At 53.8% G+C, this 15,813-nt stretch overlaps 7 protein-coding genes across 7 annotated transcripts; 4 read left to right on the forward strand and 3 right to left on the reverse strand.

Annotated features, from left to right (window-relative positions):
* Positions 1–622: 622 nt before the first annotated feature.
* CTAM01_14610 (uncharacterized protein) lies at positions 623–1,628 on the forward strand (the record flags this gene model as incomplete). Its single annotated transcript, XM_060530609.1, has 3 exons — positions 623–1,010; positions 1,092–1,310; positions 1,372–1,628. The coding sequence occupies 3 exons, from the start codon at positions 623–625 to the stop codon at positions 1,626–1,628; spliced, it is 864 nt and encodes a 287-aa protein (XP_060374804.1).
* A 226-nt stretch (positions 1,629–1,854) lies between these two features.
* Positions 1,855–4,624, reverse strand: CTAM01_14611 (subtilisin Carlsberg; the record flags this gene model as incomplete). Its single annotated transcript, XM_060530610.1, has 2 exons — positions 1,855–3,226; positions 3,294–4,624. 2 exons carry the CDS (start codon positions 4,622–4,624, stop codon positions 1,855–1,857), a joined length of 2,703 nt encoding a protein of 900 aa, XP_060374805.1.
* Positions 4,625–6,285: 1,661 nt separating this feature from the next.
* CTAM01_14612 (averantin oxidoreductase) lies at positions 6,286–8,207 on the reverse strand (the record flags this gene model as incomplete). Its single annotated transcript, XM_060530611.1, has 6 exons — positions 6,286–6,893; positions 6,972–7,134; positions 7,224–7,420; positions 7,490–7,520; positions 7,597–8,082; positions 8,139–8,207. The coding sequence occupies 6 exons, from the start codon at positions 8,205–8,207 to the stop codon at positions 6,286–6,288; spliced, it is 1,554 nt and encodes a 517-aa protein (XP_060374806.1).
* A 1,029-nt stretch (positions 8,208–9,236) lies between these two features.
* Positions 9,237–9,563, forward strand: CTAM01_14613 (uncharacterized protein; the record flags this gene model as incomplete). The annotated part of the gene is made up of 1 exon (XM_060530612.1): positions 9,237–9,563. The coding sequence occupies one exon, from the start codon at positions 9,237–9,239 to the stop codon at positions 9,561–9,563; it is 327 nt and encodes a 108-aa protein (XP_060374807.1).
* A 374-nt stretch (positions 9,564–9,937) lies between these two features.
* Positions 9,938–11,353, reverse strand: CTAM01_14614 (GPR1/FUN34/yaaH family protein; the record flags this gene model as incomplete). The annotated part of the gene is made up of 4 exons (XM_060530613.1): positions 9,938–10,025; positions 10,204–10,608; positions 10,833–10,901; positions 10,953–11,353. The coding sequence occupies 4 exons, from the start codon at positions 11,351–11,353 to the stop codon at positions 9,938–9,940; spliced, it is 963 nt and encodes a 320-aa protein (XP_060374808.1).
* Positions 11,354–11,705: 352 nt separating this feature from the next.
* Positions 11,706–12,257, forward strand: CTAM01_14615 (uncharacterized protein; the record flags this gene model as incomplete). Its single annotated transcript, XM_060530614.1, has 2 exons — positions 11,706–11,798; positions 11,964–12,257. 2 exons carry the CDS (start codon positions 11,706–11,708, stop codon positions 12,255–12,257), a joined length of 387 nt encoding a protein of 128 aa, XP_060374809.1.
* A 636-nt stretch (positions 12,258–12,893) lies between these two features.
* CTAM01_14616 (uncharacterized protein) lies at positions 12,894–13,121 on the forward strand (the record flags this gene model as incomplete). The annotated part of the gene is made up of 1 exon (XM_060530615.1): positions 12,894–13,121. The coding sequence occupies one exon, from the start codon at positions 12,894–12,896 to the stop codon at positions 13,119–13,121; it is 228 nt and encodes a 75-aa protein (XP_060374810.1).
* Between the last annotated feature and the right edge of the window lie 2,692 nt (positions 13,122–15,813).

Below are 15,813 nucleotides of genomic sequence, written 5' to 3' on the forward strand. Positions count from 1 at the left end.
GTAAGTTCAAAGTGCATGTCTCGGAGCTGGCGTTTCGTCTACTCAACTCCGAAAAAGCCGGGATCATCCTCTTCGACTACGCTAGGTCTACTATTCCGATTCGCCAAAGCATCCCAAGTCAAAGCCGACTTCTGCCCAATGACACTACACGTTGGAGTCTCCGAACAGATGAACTTTGAAAATTACGATTGGTTTGTACTCCGACTTTGAACATTGTCTTCAAATTCGATGGTATACCATATCCATGCGTTCACAAGGGCCGGAGACGGTGTCTTTCTGCACCAGAACTGGCTTCCCCAAGGTGCCATCGGCCCTGTCTCACAAGGACAGGACCACTGTAGCGATATCCCAGGGAAACTTCGTGGTCCATGCCTGTCAACCTAGCTTTATTTCTGGCACATGTTTCAACCTCAGCTCAGCGTTTGTAATCCATGAACTGCGATCTTGGACTCCGACGAGGGTGTCACTATACAAGAGTCACCAAGCAAACAAACGTATGAGCAAAGCATTCCGTTCATTTACTTTCTGATATACCATGCTAATCGGCTCCTCAGCAATGACTTCCTTGTCTTATCACTAACTTCACTCGAATCTCTCACGTCACGCTACTACATAAGTCACAATGGCAATTGGTACCACCCCGAAATCGGTCATCGTCACCGGCGGCGCCAGCGGCATCGGCCTTACCATAGTACGCCACTTTGCCTCGCAAGGCGGCAAGGTCGCCATCTTCGATGTCAACGCAGCTTCTGGCAAGTCAATTGCGTCTGACGTTGCTTCAGAGTATCCTCAATCTACGGTGACCTTCCACCAATGCGATGTTTCTTCGTGGAAGGAACAGGCTCAGGAATTCTCGGATGTCTATGATGCATTTGGCAGGATTGATATTGTCTTTGCCAATGCTGGTATAGCCGAAGGGATGTCGAACGCCCTTGCAACTATCCACCCCGACGCTCCCCAAGAGCCGAACCTAAAGGTTGTAGCCGTGGATTTGAATGGTGTCATCTATTGTAAGTGAACCCCAGTTCGGATTTCGCTGCTAGTTTCTTCCAGTTTGTGCATGACTTCGAGGCTAACATCGCCTTTCGTAGCTGTTAAGCTTGCCATTCACTACATCAGCAAGAACGAAATATCCGAAGGCTCTCGTGGCTCCATCATCTGCACTGCGTCAGATGCCGCTCTTTATCCGTTCCCAGTCGGACCGATGTACGCAGCTGCGAAGGCTGGTGTGATCGGTCTCGTACGGTCGACAGCGCCTATACTTGAAGATCTCAAGATTCAGATCAACACGATGGCACCAGCAGCTTTAGGTAAGAGTCTCAACAAATCTCAAGGGACATTGTCATCATCAGATCACTAATGCGCCGTTAGTCACAAATATCATCCCCGATCCAGAAATGTACAAATACATGGTAGTCACGCCAATGTCTACCCTGATCAAGGGCGTATCGCAGATCATAAATGATACAAGTCTCAACGGCAAAGTCGTAGAGATTCACGACGAAAAACCGACCACACGCGATGAGCCCTATCAATTTGTGTCTGATGGAACTCGACACAACCAAGAAAAAGCGTGGGAAATGTTCAAATTCTTTAAGGCTTCGACGGGAGGTCTTCATGCTCCATAGACATGCCACATTGGAAGTGTTTGCCGTTGAAACGCCAAGTACCCAGTGCACAAAGTAAATGTGCTCAGGGCTCCAGCCGCGCGCGTTCCCAAAAAAAAGTTTACTCAGTCACATCGTGAGATTGACTCCAGTCCCGAATAATAGCCATCTAGTGACAAGGAACTTCTGCTGTACGCAATTACGCTTCCATTATATCTTCTTCGAGATAAGGCCCGCAGCTACGTATTTATGCAAGATACTTCAAGATGAACGGCACAGTCTCAACAACATCCCAATCCTCCTCCTTGCCCGCATCCCCAAAAATCCTCAACGCGCGTGCAATAAATGCGTAGCTACCCTCGGGCACAACAGTCCGATCGGCCAAGAAGCCGCCAAAGTTCCAGGTGTACCCGAACCTGTGCGCATACGCAACAGGCGACTGCGGCAGCGCGCCGAGGGTCGGGTACCCGAGCACATCAGTGACCTTGAGTGTAGAGTTGCCGCTTCTGCCGAGGGCCACGAGCTCTACGTGCAGATCGGTCGTGCCGACGGTCGGGGTCACGACCATCTTGGGGTAGATGGCACTGCCCGTAGATCCGGGGCGCGGGATGGTGAAGGTCCGGTTCGCAGCGACGGGAATGAGGAAGTGGTTGTCCGTGGAGGAGAGGTAGACACCGTTCAGGCCGAGGCCGGGGACCAGGACGGGGGTTTCACGCATACTTCCGCCGACGCCGAGGTATGGCACGGACAAGGTCTCGCCGTTGCTTCCTTCGAGGGTTATGTATCCGCTGTACACGGGCAAGAGCGTGGCGTTCAGGCCGGAGGGAGGCACGGCGGTGAACTTGACGTCAGCGCTGCCGCCGGCGGGGACGATCAGGGAGTCAGTCTCGAAGTTGATTGTCGCCCACTCGTCGACGGTCGGGGGCGGGGCACGGGCGACGTTAAGCTGGGCTTCGCCCGGGGTGAAGGTGTATACGGTCACGGACTTGGCGTGGCCGAGCTTGTAGGTGACCTCTTCGGCGGCGGTGTTCTTCACGCTGAAGGTGTGCTCGCCGACGAAGTGGTCTGTATCGTTGAAGGAGATGCCCGTCGAGCCGAGGATCGTAGTGGCGTGCGCAGCGTCCCAAGCCTGTACGAGGCCGGCGCCCTGCTGCGGTACAGGAGCGAGAATGTCATTGTGAGCAACGGTGCCATCGTTCCAGGCCTTCGGCTGAGCAGTGGCAGCAATGACGGAGCGTAGGGTCTCCTGGTCAAGGGTACCGCGGACCTGTCCAACGAGAGCGTAGACAGCGGCGACGAAGGGAGTAGACATGGAGGTGCCGGGGTTGACCATGTACTCGCCCTGGTCCCAGGTCCACGTGGACAGAATGCCGCCGCCGGGGGCGGTGAACTGGGGCTTCACGTCGAGTTCCCACGTTGGGCCGTAGCTAGAGAAGGGGCTGGTGTAACCAGCAGTCGGGCCATTTGTGATGGGCTCGGCGAAGAGGCCGGAGGTTTTGGGCGGTCCGATGGTGATGGTGACGTTTTCGGCGTGGGCTTTCCACTCCTGGGCCTGGCGGGGCATAACCATTCCGATGCCAAGGATGCCCTCGGTGTAGACGTACGGGGGATATAACCTACTGACCTCCCATTAGCCACCACCCTCCTTATCAAAGGCATCTCAAGTGTGCGGAAAGATATACTTACGACTCGCTAGCAGGATAGAAAAGGATATACTTCGCGCCTCTGGCGAGGAGGTTCGCGGCCTGGACATCGGACTGGCACCCTGCGTCCATAGAGATCAAGGGAATAGAATCAGTCAAGTCGATATCTGCCGGGATTGGGTTGCAGGCCGTGACATTTGCGCTCGCAATCCACAGACGCAGAGTCACGTTCGCAGTGGTGACGGGGGTGCTGTCAGCCCACCCAAAGGCAAACTCGCCCGTCTCGTTAACGAACGTGCCGCGCTTCATGAGATTAGGCAAAATGGTGTTGTCCACGGAACCAATGCCAGCAACAGCCTTTCCCGATGCCGGCGAGGCCACAGCCCAGACTCCCAAGTTACCAGAGTTACCAGCCGCAACGACGACGGGAATACCAGCCTCAGCAATGCGCGAGACAGCTACACCAGCAGCATCGCTCGCCCAACCCGAATCGTCGCCCGCAGAGCACGAGATGACATCACTCCCGTCCTCGTAGGCGCGGTAGAAAGCAGACACCAAAATCTCGCTCGTCGTGTACCCAGCGCAACCGCTGACCTTGTACGCGCCGAGCGTGACATCTGGCGCAGCGCCTGTGAACCCGAGTTCGTTCTCCTGCGCCATGATGATACCCGCGACGTGCGTGCCGTGGCCCTGGCAGGTATCAAGGGGATCCGCGTCAGGAGTAGGCGCGTCGGAGCTCTCATAGTAGTTGTCCCCCGTAAAGTCCCAGCCGTACGCGACGTGGCAGCCCTCGCCGAAGCAGCCGCCTAGGGCAGGGTGTCTGTAGTCCACACCCGTGTCGACGATGGCGACCTTGATGCCCTTGCCCGTGAACCCGGCCTCGCGGAGCTTGTCGACCTGCGTCATGACGTGGGTGCTGTACGTGTCCTTGGCGGCCTCGTCACGTCTGTCCTTGAGGGAGCGCAGGAGTGCAGCGCTGGAAGCGGTCCCGTTGCGGCCGATGGATGTGCCCACGGGTTTGGGCATCTTGATCTTGCGGACCGGCCAGACGCCCTTGACGCTGAGCTTATCTGCGATCTTGGCGGTGGTGATGTCGGGCTCGCCGGCGTCGTCGACGCTGAAGGAGGCACCATTGAAGAGGCCGAACTTGAGGTCTAGGCGGGGCTTCACGGCAAGACCGTCGGAACGCAGCTCGTCGTAGAGAGCGGAGGGGTCCTGTTCGCCGTTGAGCTCGACGATGTATGCGCCCTGGACGAAGGCATCTTCGTTGACCGCGGGTGCTGCGGGCGCGGCAGTATCGTCGGCGGCAACAACAGCATGCGATGCAGAGGCGAGAAGCCCCAGCAAAAGGGAGGCGTTGGAGGAGAACCTCATGGTGATGGCGGTGGACGCTGGAAATGAAACGAATGACCGGCGGTAACGACGGAAGCTCCTTCAATAGAGACGAGTGGGTACATCGTGAGCGTATATATAATGATCCTCTACAAGTGTCTCTGCTTTTCCTGTTGTTGATGTCGTGGAGTTGGGTCTGGGATAGCGATTGTGCGAGCCTGCAAGTGACGGGCTACGGATCGTGAGTGAACACGAGAAATTGGGACCTTCCCAAATGGGTAGCGAAATTTCCGGCCCATTGTGGTTCGTGGAGATCTTTGCCTAAGCTTGCCGCAACAATTGAGTTGCTTGATAGCTGCCAAGCCGGCAAAGATATCCTCGCTTTCGCATCTTGTCTGCTTTTCCAGTTGTCATACTCGGCCGAGAAGTATGGATCAAGATGGAATTCAGAGACGCTAGACCAGTCTTGAGCTTCAGAATGAGATTCAGAGATGAAAAGGGTAGATACCTCGACAAAAGCAATCGCAACTTTGTACCATCACTACAATATCACCCTCGGCCGACAGCCGAACTCAAGGTCGTGGGGCCGCAGGTCGTATTCGAAGATCACAGTGGGCCGAGCGCACATCGCTACAGTCTTGGAGCACGTCGCTACAACAAAGTGAGCAGACGAGCTTAGATTAATCTTCATCCTGGACGCTGTCGATGTGCTCTCATATCCGTATCTCTCAATGTCCAACATCCCCGCCGTAGCCGACAAAGCCGGGCCCCGTTGTTCGTTTTAGCTGCCGGGTGTGGCACTTTTAACCTCGTCCGCATTCATAAGCTTAATCTACCTTAACTTTTGGTGGACTTTATTTAGCCTTAGGTCACCCGGAGTCGGCAAGGGTGCAGCGGCCTGCATATGTCGAAGATAGCGTGATAGAGGACTGCATCAACTGTCAGCCACCTACAGCACAAATCTCGTATTTTAATCTGCAATGGTATTGAACATTCTCGGTGCGTCTTAAAGAGGCAAGTTGTAGAGTCTGAACAGCTCATGTGGACGATCCAATTGGTGGGGTTGTAAAGAGTACTCCGTACAGCGGCAGTCAACAGTGTCTTCTGCATTTGGGAAAGCCGTGGGATCCGTGGAACCCCGACTCCAACTAACGCATTCAGAGGCCAATTGATGGCAACAGAGTCCAAATCCCCAACTGGCGCAAAAGAGCGACGGCTTTCAACATTGAAAGCTCACCAAAACAAAATAAAATAGCACAACCTGGTTTCGATCCAGGGACCTCTGGGTTATGAGCCCAGCGCTCTACCCCTGAGCTATTGTGCTTGATACTTGTGGGGATGAATGGTGAATCCACATCGAATTGCGCGAATTTTACTAACCAAGTTGCACCATCGTGAGGTTTCGACGCGTCTTCTATCAACTACGTCGCGGTCGTTACCACCGATGAGAGCTTCAAGGACCAATCTAAGCCATCATTTATTCGGGGTTTGCATTCAGTTGGTTGTGGTATTGTGTCTATCTTTACCAAACCTAACAGGATCCAACAACCGCAACATTGCAGAGAGCTTTTTACCAACGCTCTAAAGAACGCGTAAAGATGAATGTCATCCGATGGGAACTCGTGAACTAAGAAACTCAAGAAATCCTCCTCGTTTGAAACTTGCCTTCCTTTGCCAACCCAATCTCCAGAACTCATCCATCTTCAATCTCTTTGCACAGGATGCAACTTCACCCACAACGGTGCCTTCTCCCAGACCATGAACACCTTCTGCGTCCCAATCCAATCCCCCTCTGTAGCATTCTCGATATCAAACTGCCACAACAACCTCGCCATGATGATTTTAATTTCGGCATAAGCCAAATTCCTACCAATACAGTTGCGCGGCCCAACCTGGAACGGCTGCGACGCATCACGCTGGTCTCCAGCAAACAGCCGCACGTCCACATCCTCATCGGCTGCTCCGTTCTTGTTGCTATCATCCTTTGTAGTCATCCATCGTTCAGGGATAAACTCCTCCGGCAGCGTCCAGTTGAGGGGGCTGTGCGAGGCAGCGTAGATGGGAATGCTGACTGCCGTGCCCTCGGGCAAGAAAACGCCGTCGACGGTCGCGCCGCCGGCGGGCACGATGCGGTGGTGCGGTTGCGGGGAAGGCGGGTAGACGCGAAGAGCCTCTTCGATGCAGGCGAGGAGGTACTTGCAGCTATTGACGCCCGTGAAGGTGATTTCGTCTGGGTGGGAAAAGGTTGAGCGAACTTCAGTTGTGAGTTTGGCGAGAACGCGGGGGTTCTGGGTGAGGAGGTATGTGAGTCCTAGGTGATGTTGTCAGTTATGGGTTACCTGTTCCTTCATGAAGCGTGACTGTGGTGGTTGGAAACATGTCGGCTTACCTGCGAGCAAAGTCGCAGTGGTCTCGCTCCCGGCAGCGATGAGGATCTGTGAGTTCCCTTCGAGTTGTTTATACGACATTTTCCCCGCGTTGTACGCCGAAATCAACCTCTCCATGAAATCAGGGACGGTCGCTTCCGTTTTGAGCCGGTGCTGGACCTTCTCCTGGGAAGTTTCAATCCAGACATTAGCATAGTTCAAGAGGCAGGACCACTCAAGCTACACCGAGGAGCTTCAATCAGTGGTTCACTTACACTCTGAAGTTCATTCAGCGTCTTCACATCCTTAGAGATAGTCTTCGGCATCGTCAACAGCGTCGCGGGAAGCTGGAGCAACTTGGGGAGACGGGAGATGGCCTGGTGGAAGGACATGAACTTCGCCAGGGCGAAGAAGATCTGGACCCAAGTGTGAAGGGTCGACGTTGTCAAGCAGTCAAACGACTCGCCAAAGGCTACAAAGAAATAGTGTCAGATAGGAAGCTAGAGTTGATGACACACGGAAGATGGAATGGCAAACGTACTGAGGAATCCGATGAAGTCGAAGGTGAGAAACTGCAAGATATCATCAGTATCACAATCCCTCTCCTGACGCGCTCGCTGTTAAACCGCCGATATCAAGGAAACTTACATTATACCACTCCACAACATCAACAGGCCGTCCTCCCTCCCCCACCTCCCCAAGCTTCGCAAACAAGACATCAACAAACCCCTTCAACACCTCCTCCTGCTCCCTCAGAGCCTTCTCCGAGAAGCCATGCGCGAACAACCTACGAATGTACGAATGATACTCCCGGTCCGCATTTATAATCACTGCATCGCCCTTGAGCGCAGAATGATACTTACTGTCTTTACTGAACTCGAGCTGACCGGGCGCCTTGTGCCCGTAAATCTCCTTCCACTGCGGCGCCTTGATGTACGACAGGGAATCGGGGGATGTGCGCACGACGGGGCCGTAGGTGTTGTGTAGCTCGAGAAGGTCGTAGGGAGTGCGACCGTTTAGGTAGGAGAGTGCTGTCCACCATGGTGTTGCCGCTGCGAGACGTGGGCCTGGGAAGGAGGAGAGGGGGTGGAAGTAGATGTTGTAGACGGCGAGTGCAGTGTAGTAGAAGATGGTCTTGTGAGTGATTAGCTATGTTTCCGTATAGTATGTGAAGCTAATTCGACACTTACGATAATGATAGCACACGGGATGAGCCACAGCCCGTGATACATAGTCACAGACTCGAAAGCGATAAACATTTTTATATGTTGTTTTCAATTGCAGATGAAAAGGACTTCAAAAATCCAACGCAAGTCAATATAGACTGTGAGAATGAGGGAGAAGAGCAAAAAGAAAAACGCAGCTTCTGAAGCGCATGCTCCAGATATACTACTGTCTTTCCAAGCATAAGTCGTCCACCAGATCACGGACGCAGAAGAAGCCGTCCAGAGTGACACGATAGACGGCAGAGCTACCACAGCATCAAGTTATGCAGAATTGTGCAGACCATGGGGACGCACAAGTCATGCACTTCGATACTTTGACCAATGACGGCGCTACAATCCATCAATTTTGGCGAGATATGCACAACGCTCGTTTTATGTACCAGGAACTTGCATCGTTTCACCCTCCCGCAATGTGGGGTCGGGCTTCTTGAAGAACCCGAAGGCTCTGGCGATGATTCCCCGGATATCACGACTTGGATGGAGTCTCTCAAGCCATTCAATTGAGCTATCAAACGCCATGTAACACTCGAATACGCGGAAACGATAACCCTAGTTTCTGATAACTCAATTAAAGTGTGGTCAAATCCTTCAAGGTTCAATGTCTATGGATCATAGTCTTCGACTTTTGTCCCTAAAGCCGATTCAGCGGTCAATCCAGATCAGACGAAGTCGCGCCTCGTCGGGTTGCGGCTATTGGTATTGAGCTGAACACCACTACATCACTCATCCTCTTCCGTGAAGTCCAAACAGTGAAGTTTAAGTATACTTGCGCACGAGTGAAGTCAATGACATTTGCTTTTACATACAAACCCGCCGTCGATATTTTGTTCCTCCACAGTCTTATCCCCCATCAAATTCTACTTCTCAACCACTGATTCTCGACAACGAGCGAATGAATTACTACCAATCTTTGCCATTTCGAAACTCTCTACACTCAAACCTCTCCATCCTCATTAACTAAGACCACGCAACAAATCCTTGGATTCAAACTCCTAACCAATATCTAGAGTATAAAACCAACCAAGCTTAACTTCACCAACTCCTCCACATCTCCCCCAAAAAATGAGGTACGCCAAGCCCTCAAGCGCCGCCCCCAAATCCATCCCTCCCCCTCTTCCCGTCCGTTCCTCCCGCCGCTCCGCGAAGCACCAAGAAAAGCGCGGCGAAGTGGCGCATCTCCCGCAATTAATCATACCTTCGGATACGGATGCTTATTCGCTTCATCGCCAAGACACCAGTGACGCTCTCTCCCGAATCGCCGCAACGCCCCGGGGGCCCTGTGGCTTGCCGACGTCACTGCATCTTGGTATTGACGTCGAGCGAGCGACGAATCTGCGCCGAACACTCGATGCGGTCGCCGACTTTGACAGTGTTGCGGAAGAGTACTGAAAGATAAGTTTTGCATGAGATGGACGGGCGTTGAAGTTGTTGCGCCTGTCGCTGAAAACTCCCGATTGGGGACTATTGCAGATACCACATGCATTGCAATTGAGACAATCCTCAAGTTCACTTGATAGACGCCATTGACCATTTCACCCATAATATTAACAGTATATATAACCGCAAGAATCCTTGCATCTGCTCGGCCCTTCGCCGCACCGCTATACTCTCTCGCGTCGTTCACATAGCTTGGCTATAGCACCCCTCGTAAATGGGTATCCTAAATCATCGCAGTCGCACCGACCGCACACATCCCATCATATTCCGCGCATTAAACGAATAACAAAAACACACGAAGCTCTCGTGGCAAATGCTGCGCACACTTAGGCGACGTTGCTCTTGGCCCGGCGAATCTCCTTGCCCTTGTCGGACCACGGCAGGTGGAAAACAGGAACCTGGAAGAAGGAATTGCTGTAGAAAAATTTCAATATTAGCAAACTGAATCCACATCGCGCGCATTGTGCTACGCTGTAGCGCGGCGGGGAGGAGAGGGGAGAAACAGCGACGATGACGGCACGGTCTAGCGTAGACCTAAACCGATCGCCGGTCGAGCGGAGAGGTGGGTGGATAGAATGCACAAAAAACTCACCTATCATCCTGAAGACCTGCCAGAGCGCAATACCACGCCAAAAACGCGGCAAGCATACCAAAAGTACCACCGCATATCTGCAGGTTGCGCGATGCGGTCAACGCACCGTTGTTGGCGGCGTAGTTCTCGCAGGCGAGGAAGAGGAAAGCTAAATCGAGGGTGAAGAAGAGGGAGAAGAAGACCACGGTCGAGCGCAGGGTGCATAGGAGCAGCAGCGTCGTGAAGATGAACCAGCCCGTCAGGAAGAAGCCGACAGCTGAGTAGTGATCAGAGTAGTTGGCAGCATAGGGGCCGTCCGCGGCGATGATGCCCCAGTTGGGGGTCAAGAGGATGCCGTATGCGATCCAGAAGCCGCCGTACGATGAGAGAGCAGTGGCACCAAAGGTGTTGCCGACGGCCATCTCCCTGTGAACGACCAACCGTCAGTCAGCATTGGCGCGGATGAAGGACGCAAAGTGATGACTGGTTTGTGATGCTCGTATTACACAAGCTTCTCCACAGGTTCCCCTGGTCCCGGGCGTAGGCAAGCATCCTGGGGACCAAACTTCCCCGAGTCCCCCATGCTTGTGTGTCTAGCTCGAGGTCCACTCCGGCGCAAAGGAGCGCGTCCATGCTCCACATGAACGCACCGGAGCTTCCGCTTGCGGGGGACATCGTGGAGACGGTTGAGATGAGATGTTGGGGAAGTTTTGGGGACCCTGGCACGGAAAAGGGAAAAAGAAAACATGGGAAGGAAAATCTGGACATACCACATGCCAGCGAGGAGCTGGACCAGACCTCCGTATCCAAAAGCGAGGGGGACGGCAATGTTGGGCGCAGTCACGCCGCGAGCGTGGAGGTTGACGCAAGAAAGGACGAACGTCGTGAGGGCGAAGGCTGAGAGACCGAGTGGTGCTGGGTTGGCGAACTTTCTGTGTTCGTACGGCTTCCATACACCGGGTTGGAGCGAACCACCGAATGCCTGCGCTTCTCCTTCAGTCATGTTCCGGTAGTCGGCAACGCGGGAGAAAGGCCCGGCTTGTCGTGAATATGTGTTTTGGCCTACTTGAGCACCATTGGCACCATTGTAGTGGTCGGCACCAGAGGTATGCACGTCCTTCTCCACGTCCTGTGGAGGGACGGCGTTGTGGTGAGCCTCGTGTGTGGCCATTGTGTGTAGTCTTCCGGGTGTAAGAGATAATAAGGTAAGTATGTAACCAAGGAGAAGAATGAATATAGGGGGGTATCTTGTAGCAAGAGTAGGCAAACTCCACGGAAGACGGCACACAACTTTGATGAAGGAAGGTTTCTTTCGACTCCGGGGAATGGGTGGGGAGCAGTCTTTAAGTAATGGGGGAAGAACGGGGTTCGAGGCAAGAAACGATCAAGCCAGGACGAACGGAAGCCGGGGTCGAGGGTCAGCGCAAAATGCAGAATGCTGATGGGCCGGTAGCTTCGTGAACGTGTGTGAACGTCTGGGGTATGTACAGATACGTGGGCCCGACTGGCGCGGAGAACTGGAGATGGATGAGGAGGAGGAGGAGGAGAAGCAGCGTGGAGGACAAGTGAGGAGAGGAGGCGTCGTCTGCAGGAGGAAGAGGGAGGGAGTGGGTCGAGTAAGATCGCGTAGTTGGTAGACTAAGAGGGTGTGAGGGCGAAAGGCGAGCCGTCTGCTTCCAAGGGCCGATCTTTAAAGCCCAGAGAAGAATGAACCGGGGGACGAAATGGGAATGGGGTGCAACGGAGGCTCCATAATAGATTCATTATTTTTAATATTTTAGGTTGCGATGTCGGGTGGTGGTGGAGTGACCACTGACACGGCGTCGGAGCCCGCCATTGGAAGGGGAGATCTGCTGGAAATGACATGGAAGAAAATCCGCAATGGCGCGAATAAAACCCTCCTCTCGTCTTCCCCAGAGGCCAGACGGGCCGAAAAGGAAGGGTCTGCTGGTAAAGGGGTTTTCCATCGCCATATGCTTCGAAGCCAGCATGCCAGCTCAACGACGACATGCCCAGATCGTATGGAGACGGCCAGCCCTCGGACTGGCGCATTAGTGAGCTTGCAGCCCCTGTGAGAATAGCAGCTCCTCGATCCATCCCCTTCAACAGTTCGGCAGGTCTTTGCTTACATCCCGACCATCCGGTCAGTGATGCAAGTAGCGGGGGAACAAATCTCGGGTTGTTGAAGGTAACTTGGTCTTGCCCAGCCCTCGTAAACTTGGTATCCAATGATGGGGAGGAAGGCCGATTTGAGAGAAGAGTCTCGCCATCTCAAGCTCTGAGACATCTTGGAACGGTCATCCTTTCGCCCATCCCTGCTGGTTTGAGCTACTGTCGAATTCCAGTGTTCGGAATACCTAGGTGCGGAAGATTCTGACAATTGAGAATACCCAGCAAGAAAACATGCGACGACCAAAGGAGCAATGGAGATGGATAGCTCCCTGCCTTGGAGTGACTGCCTTGGGCCACTTGGGAAATCAGTCCACGAACTGATGTCATTCCCACCTTTTCCGTCACCAGAAAGCTTCTCCAATTTTTTAGGCGTGGCTCCTCTGGTCGCCGTCTGCAACTAGCAAGTAGCGGGGGTGGGTGATGAAAGGCAAATCATTATTGCATAAGCGGCCTGGGCTTGCTGTTGTCGAAAGCTACCCCCAAAGCGCCTAGCCTCTGACGTTTGTCAAAGGACAGTTAATTAGCGACTGAAATACCATATGGCCGAAGTCTCGTTCATCCCGTCCCCAAAGACGTCGAGGGCCGCATCTGCAGAGTATAGCCCGACGTTTCTAGATGGCGCTGCTCGTTCCCTTTACCATGCTGTCCAGCAGCCTAACGCCGACGCAGACACGATGCGTGGGATTGCGGATACATCGCTGAGTAGCAGCAGGCCGACCGGCCAAGACGAGATTGAGCCCCAAAATGCAGGGAGGGCGTGGCGATAACACCTGATGTAACTATCACTGTAGCGGAATTGAGAGGTGCGTCTCCCGTCTGAACGTTTTCGGACTGGCGTTATGCTCTGCCCTGACGCCCGGCCTTCCACGAATTCCGTCCAGATTGTTCCCTCTTCGCGGTCGCGCTCTCATTGGGCGATACAGGAGGACGGCAAAAAAGGTCCCTTTGAGTTGTAACTTGTAGCGGCACATCGATAATACCGTGTGTCATGAATATGGTTGAACCAAAAGGCCTAGCGGACCAAGGGTAGCACTTCGGCGGTGCTGGATGAAAAAATCATTCCTGCAACAGGGGACTGGCCAAATTACCGCCACGGCTCTTCCCCGTCTTGGCTACGGATCGTGGGCGGGCATAATCTGCCGGCAGTCGGTATGATATTAGTACTGGCCCGGTTGGCGATGCTGCGGCTGCTGCTGCTGCTGCTGCCAGGCTTCTTGAGAGCGTCCAAGAGAGGAGGTTTGACTTACACCAAGACTCTTCGGGGCCGATCAACTATAGTGATCTTGTCAATGGCGAATTCCGTCTAGATTGGAGGTTACCACTCCCCAAGTTTGTAGTCTGTACGGTGGGAACATAGCACCACTGTTTCGGTCCTGCATCGCATCGCGCGTTTCAACCAATCCAGCTCTTTGGGCGAGATCTTTCTGCCTCTTGCCGGTCTTTGTCGCAATACATCTGTCATCTGGTCACATTCTGCCGGTCACTGTCCATATCAACCGTGCCCTAAAGATGGGTGTTGCGGGGAATCTGGGGGTGGACTGGCAATATCCCAGCCTATTCGAGACACCCCAAGCCCCGTTGACTCCGGCTTCAGATGTTGACGCGGATACAATACCGGGACGAAGAGTTTCTCTAAGGCGTGTGTCAAGCGTCAAGGCATTTCCTCTCTTTCTGTGTGGGAAACACTTCGAGGATGGCTTGAGAGCTCTTCTGTACCGCAATGCAGTCTACTCAGGTTCTGAGCCATCGTCCGTATGCTGAAAGCCTGCAAAGTCGAGCCAAGTTGATCTAAAGCGTCATCATGACCGTGCTGTATTGGAGTAGCCAGGTTGATCAACCCCAATAATGGCCTCCATCACAAGCGCGCAATCGACGGCCACATGGCGCTGGGCTGCGGGGAAAGCTTGGGCGATTGCTGCACACCCTTTGCCGTGGACGCGATCGACAAAAGGCCAAGTCCCATTGCTTCCGTGTATGTATGCATATACCGAGTCGAAATACACACCTTCTAGTGCGAATGGTCCGATGATGGCACCAGGCGCTGGACGAACCACGACATGTGTTCGGGCTCCCGCTGTAGTCTTTGGGGTCCTCCCTGCCCTGGACAACCATCATGCGTGTTGGCGTGCAATTGCCTTTTCCCCAGATCTGGTGGCCTCTAGCCTATTTCCCCAGACTGCGCCGGCATTGTACGTAGTTCGACTTTTCCTAGGAATTTGGAAGCAAGCCACGACGCGGAAGTTCTTGTCTCCATACACTGTTCTTACGTCCCTTCGTCCGGAACGTGGGCAGCCCCAGTTGATGTTTGACTGACAAGCGTCTATCCATTCTAGGACCTGTAACTTCGTACCTTGATCATGTCAGATGATGATTCAAAGTAGCTACTCTAGACAGACCTCGAAGTTTGGGTCGCTCTGAGGGCATTCGTGAATTCTGGGTATCGGACATACTGGACATCTTCGCTCCGAACCGGCACCGACAAACCAGAGCAAAGACATGGCAAGATGCCACAGTGGAAGTCACCTGTTCTGACGAATGCCGCGCCTGTCCGTGCCCTGTCATGCAACCCTGGACGTGGGATGCTCTGCGGTCTCTTCTCGCAGCGGTGACAGTGACACCACACTAGGGCGCTCATCACTGCCTTTTTCTACTGCCGGCTCCGGGGGATCATCAGTCCACTAACAAAATATCACCTGAACAGATACCCATTGGCTCTCAATTCCCCGGCCAGCTGCAAATCCCTCTTCCCTCCGCTGAGCCAGCTGGCAATCCAAAGGTGGCATTGGAGCATACCGAGCCGTGCGAGCGACTTTGCTCTGGGGTTGCGTGGTGATAGCAGCAACTAGTAGTTGTTAGTGAGCGACGGACTGGGGAAATCGAGGAGATCCCGAGTAGTCAGCGGGAAGGAAGTCAACGAACGCCACGAATACGACCATCACAGTAGCGGAATAGTATACAGCGCTCGTAGATTCCAAATGTCTGACGGGCGGCGTAGTCGAACACTGCAGCGTGAATCAAATACCCATGCACTTAGACCTTTGTTGCCTGGGAAGTCTGTCAAAAGATCGCGCAAAGGCCCACGCCTACTTCTTCGACCGCCCCCATGCCACGGACTGGACGAACGGCTCAGCCAGGCGGCGTACAACGACAAACTGGCGAGAATTCGTATACCGCCGTCGTTGTTCAATCTCTGGCCAGCACCTTGGCCCGAGCAAGCCGCCGTTCAACGGTAGCCGCGGATCGATTTTCGATGCCCAGCCCCTTGGTCCGTAATGCCAATGATTGAGGCTCGAGCGAAAGCCGAATGGATCAGGAGACGACAGACACATCAACCTATTCGAACTGCCAAGAAGGCGAGAAGCCAACGACGGTCACTCATTCTGTCTTTCGCAGCCCCCCTTTTTGCATGGCCAAGGCCGCTCTCGCAGCGTTTCCGTCCAGGGCTTGTGCTGGAAATGC

This window comes from Colletotrichum tamarilloi (genome assembly GCF_030869305.1).
Source record: "Colletotrichum tamarilloi strain Tom-12 chromosome Unknown Scaffold_128.1, whole genome shotgun sequence".
Classification (NCBI taxonomy): Eukaryota; Fungi; Ascomycota; class Sordariomycetes; order Glomerellales; family Glomerellaceae; genus Colletotrichum; species Colletotrichum tamarilloi.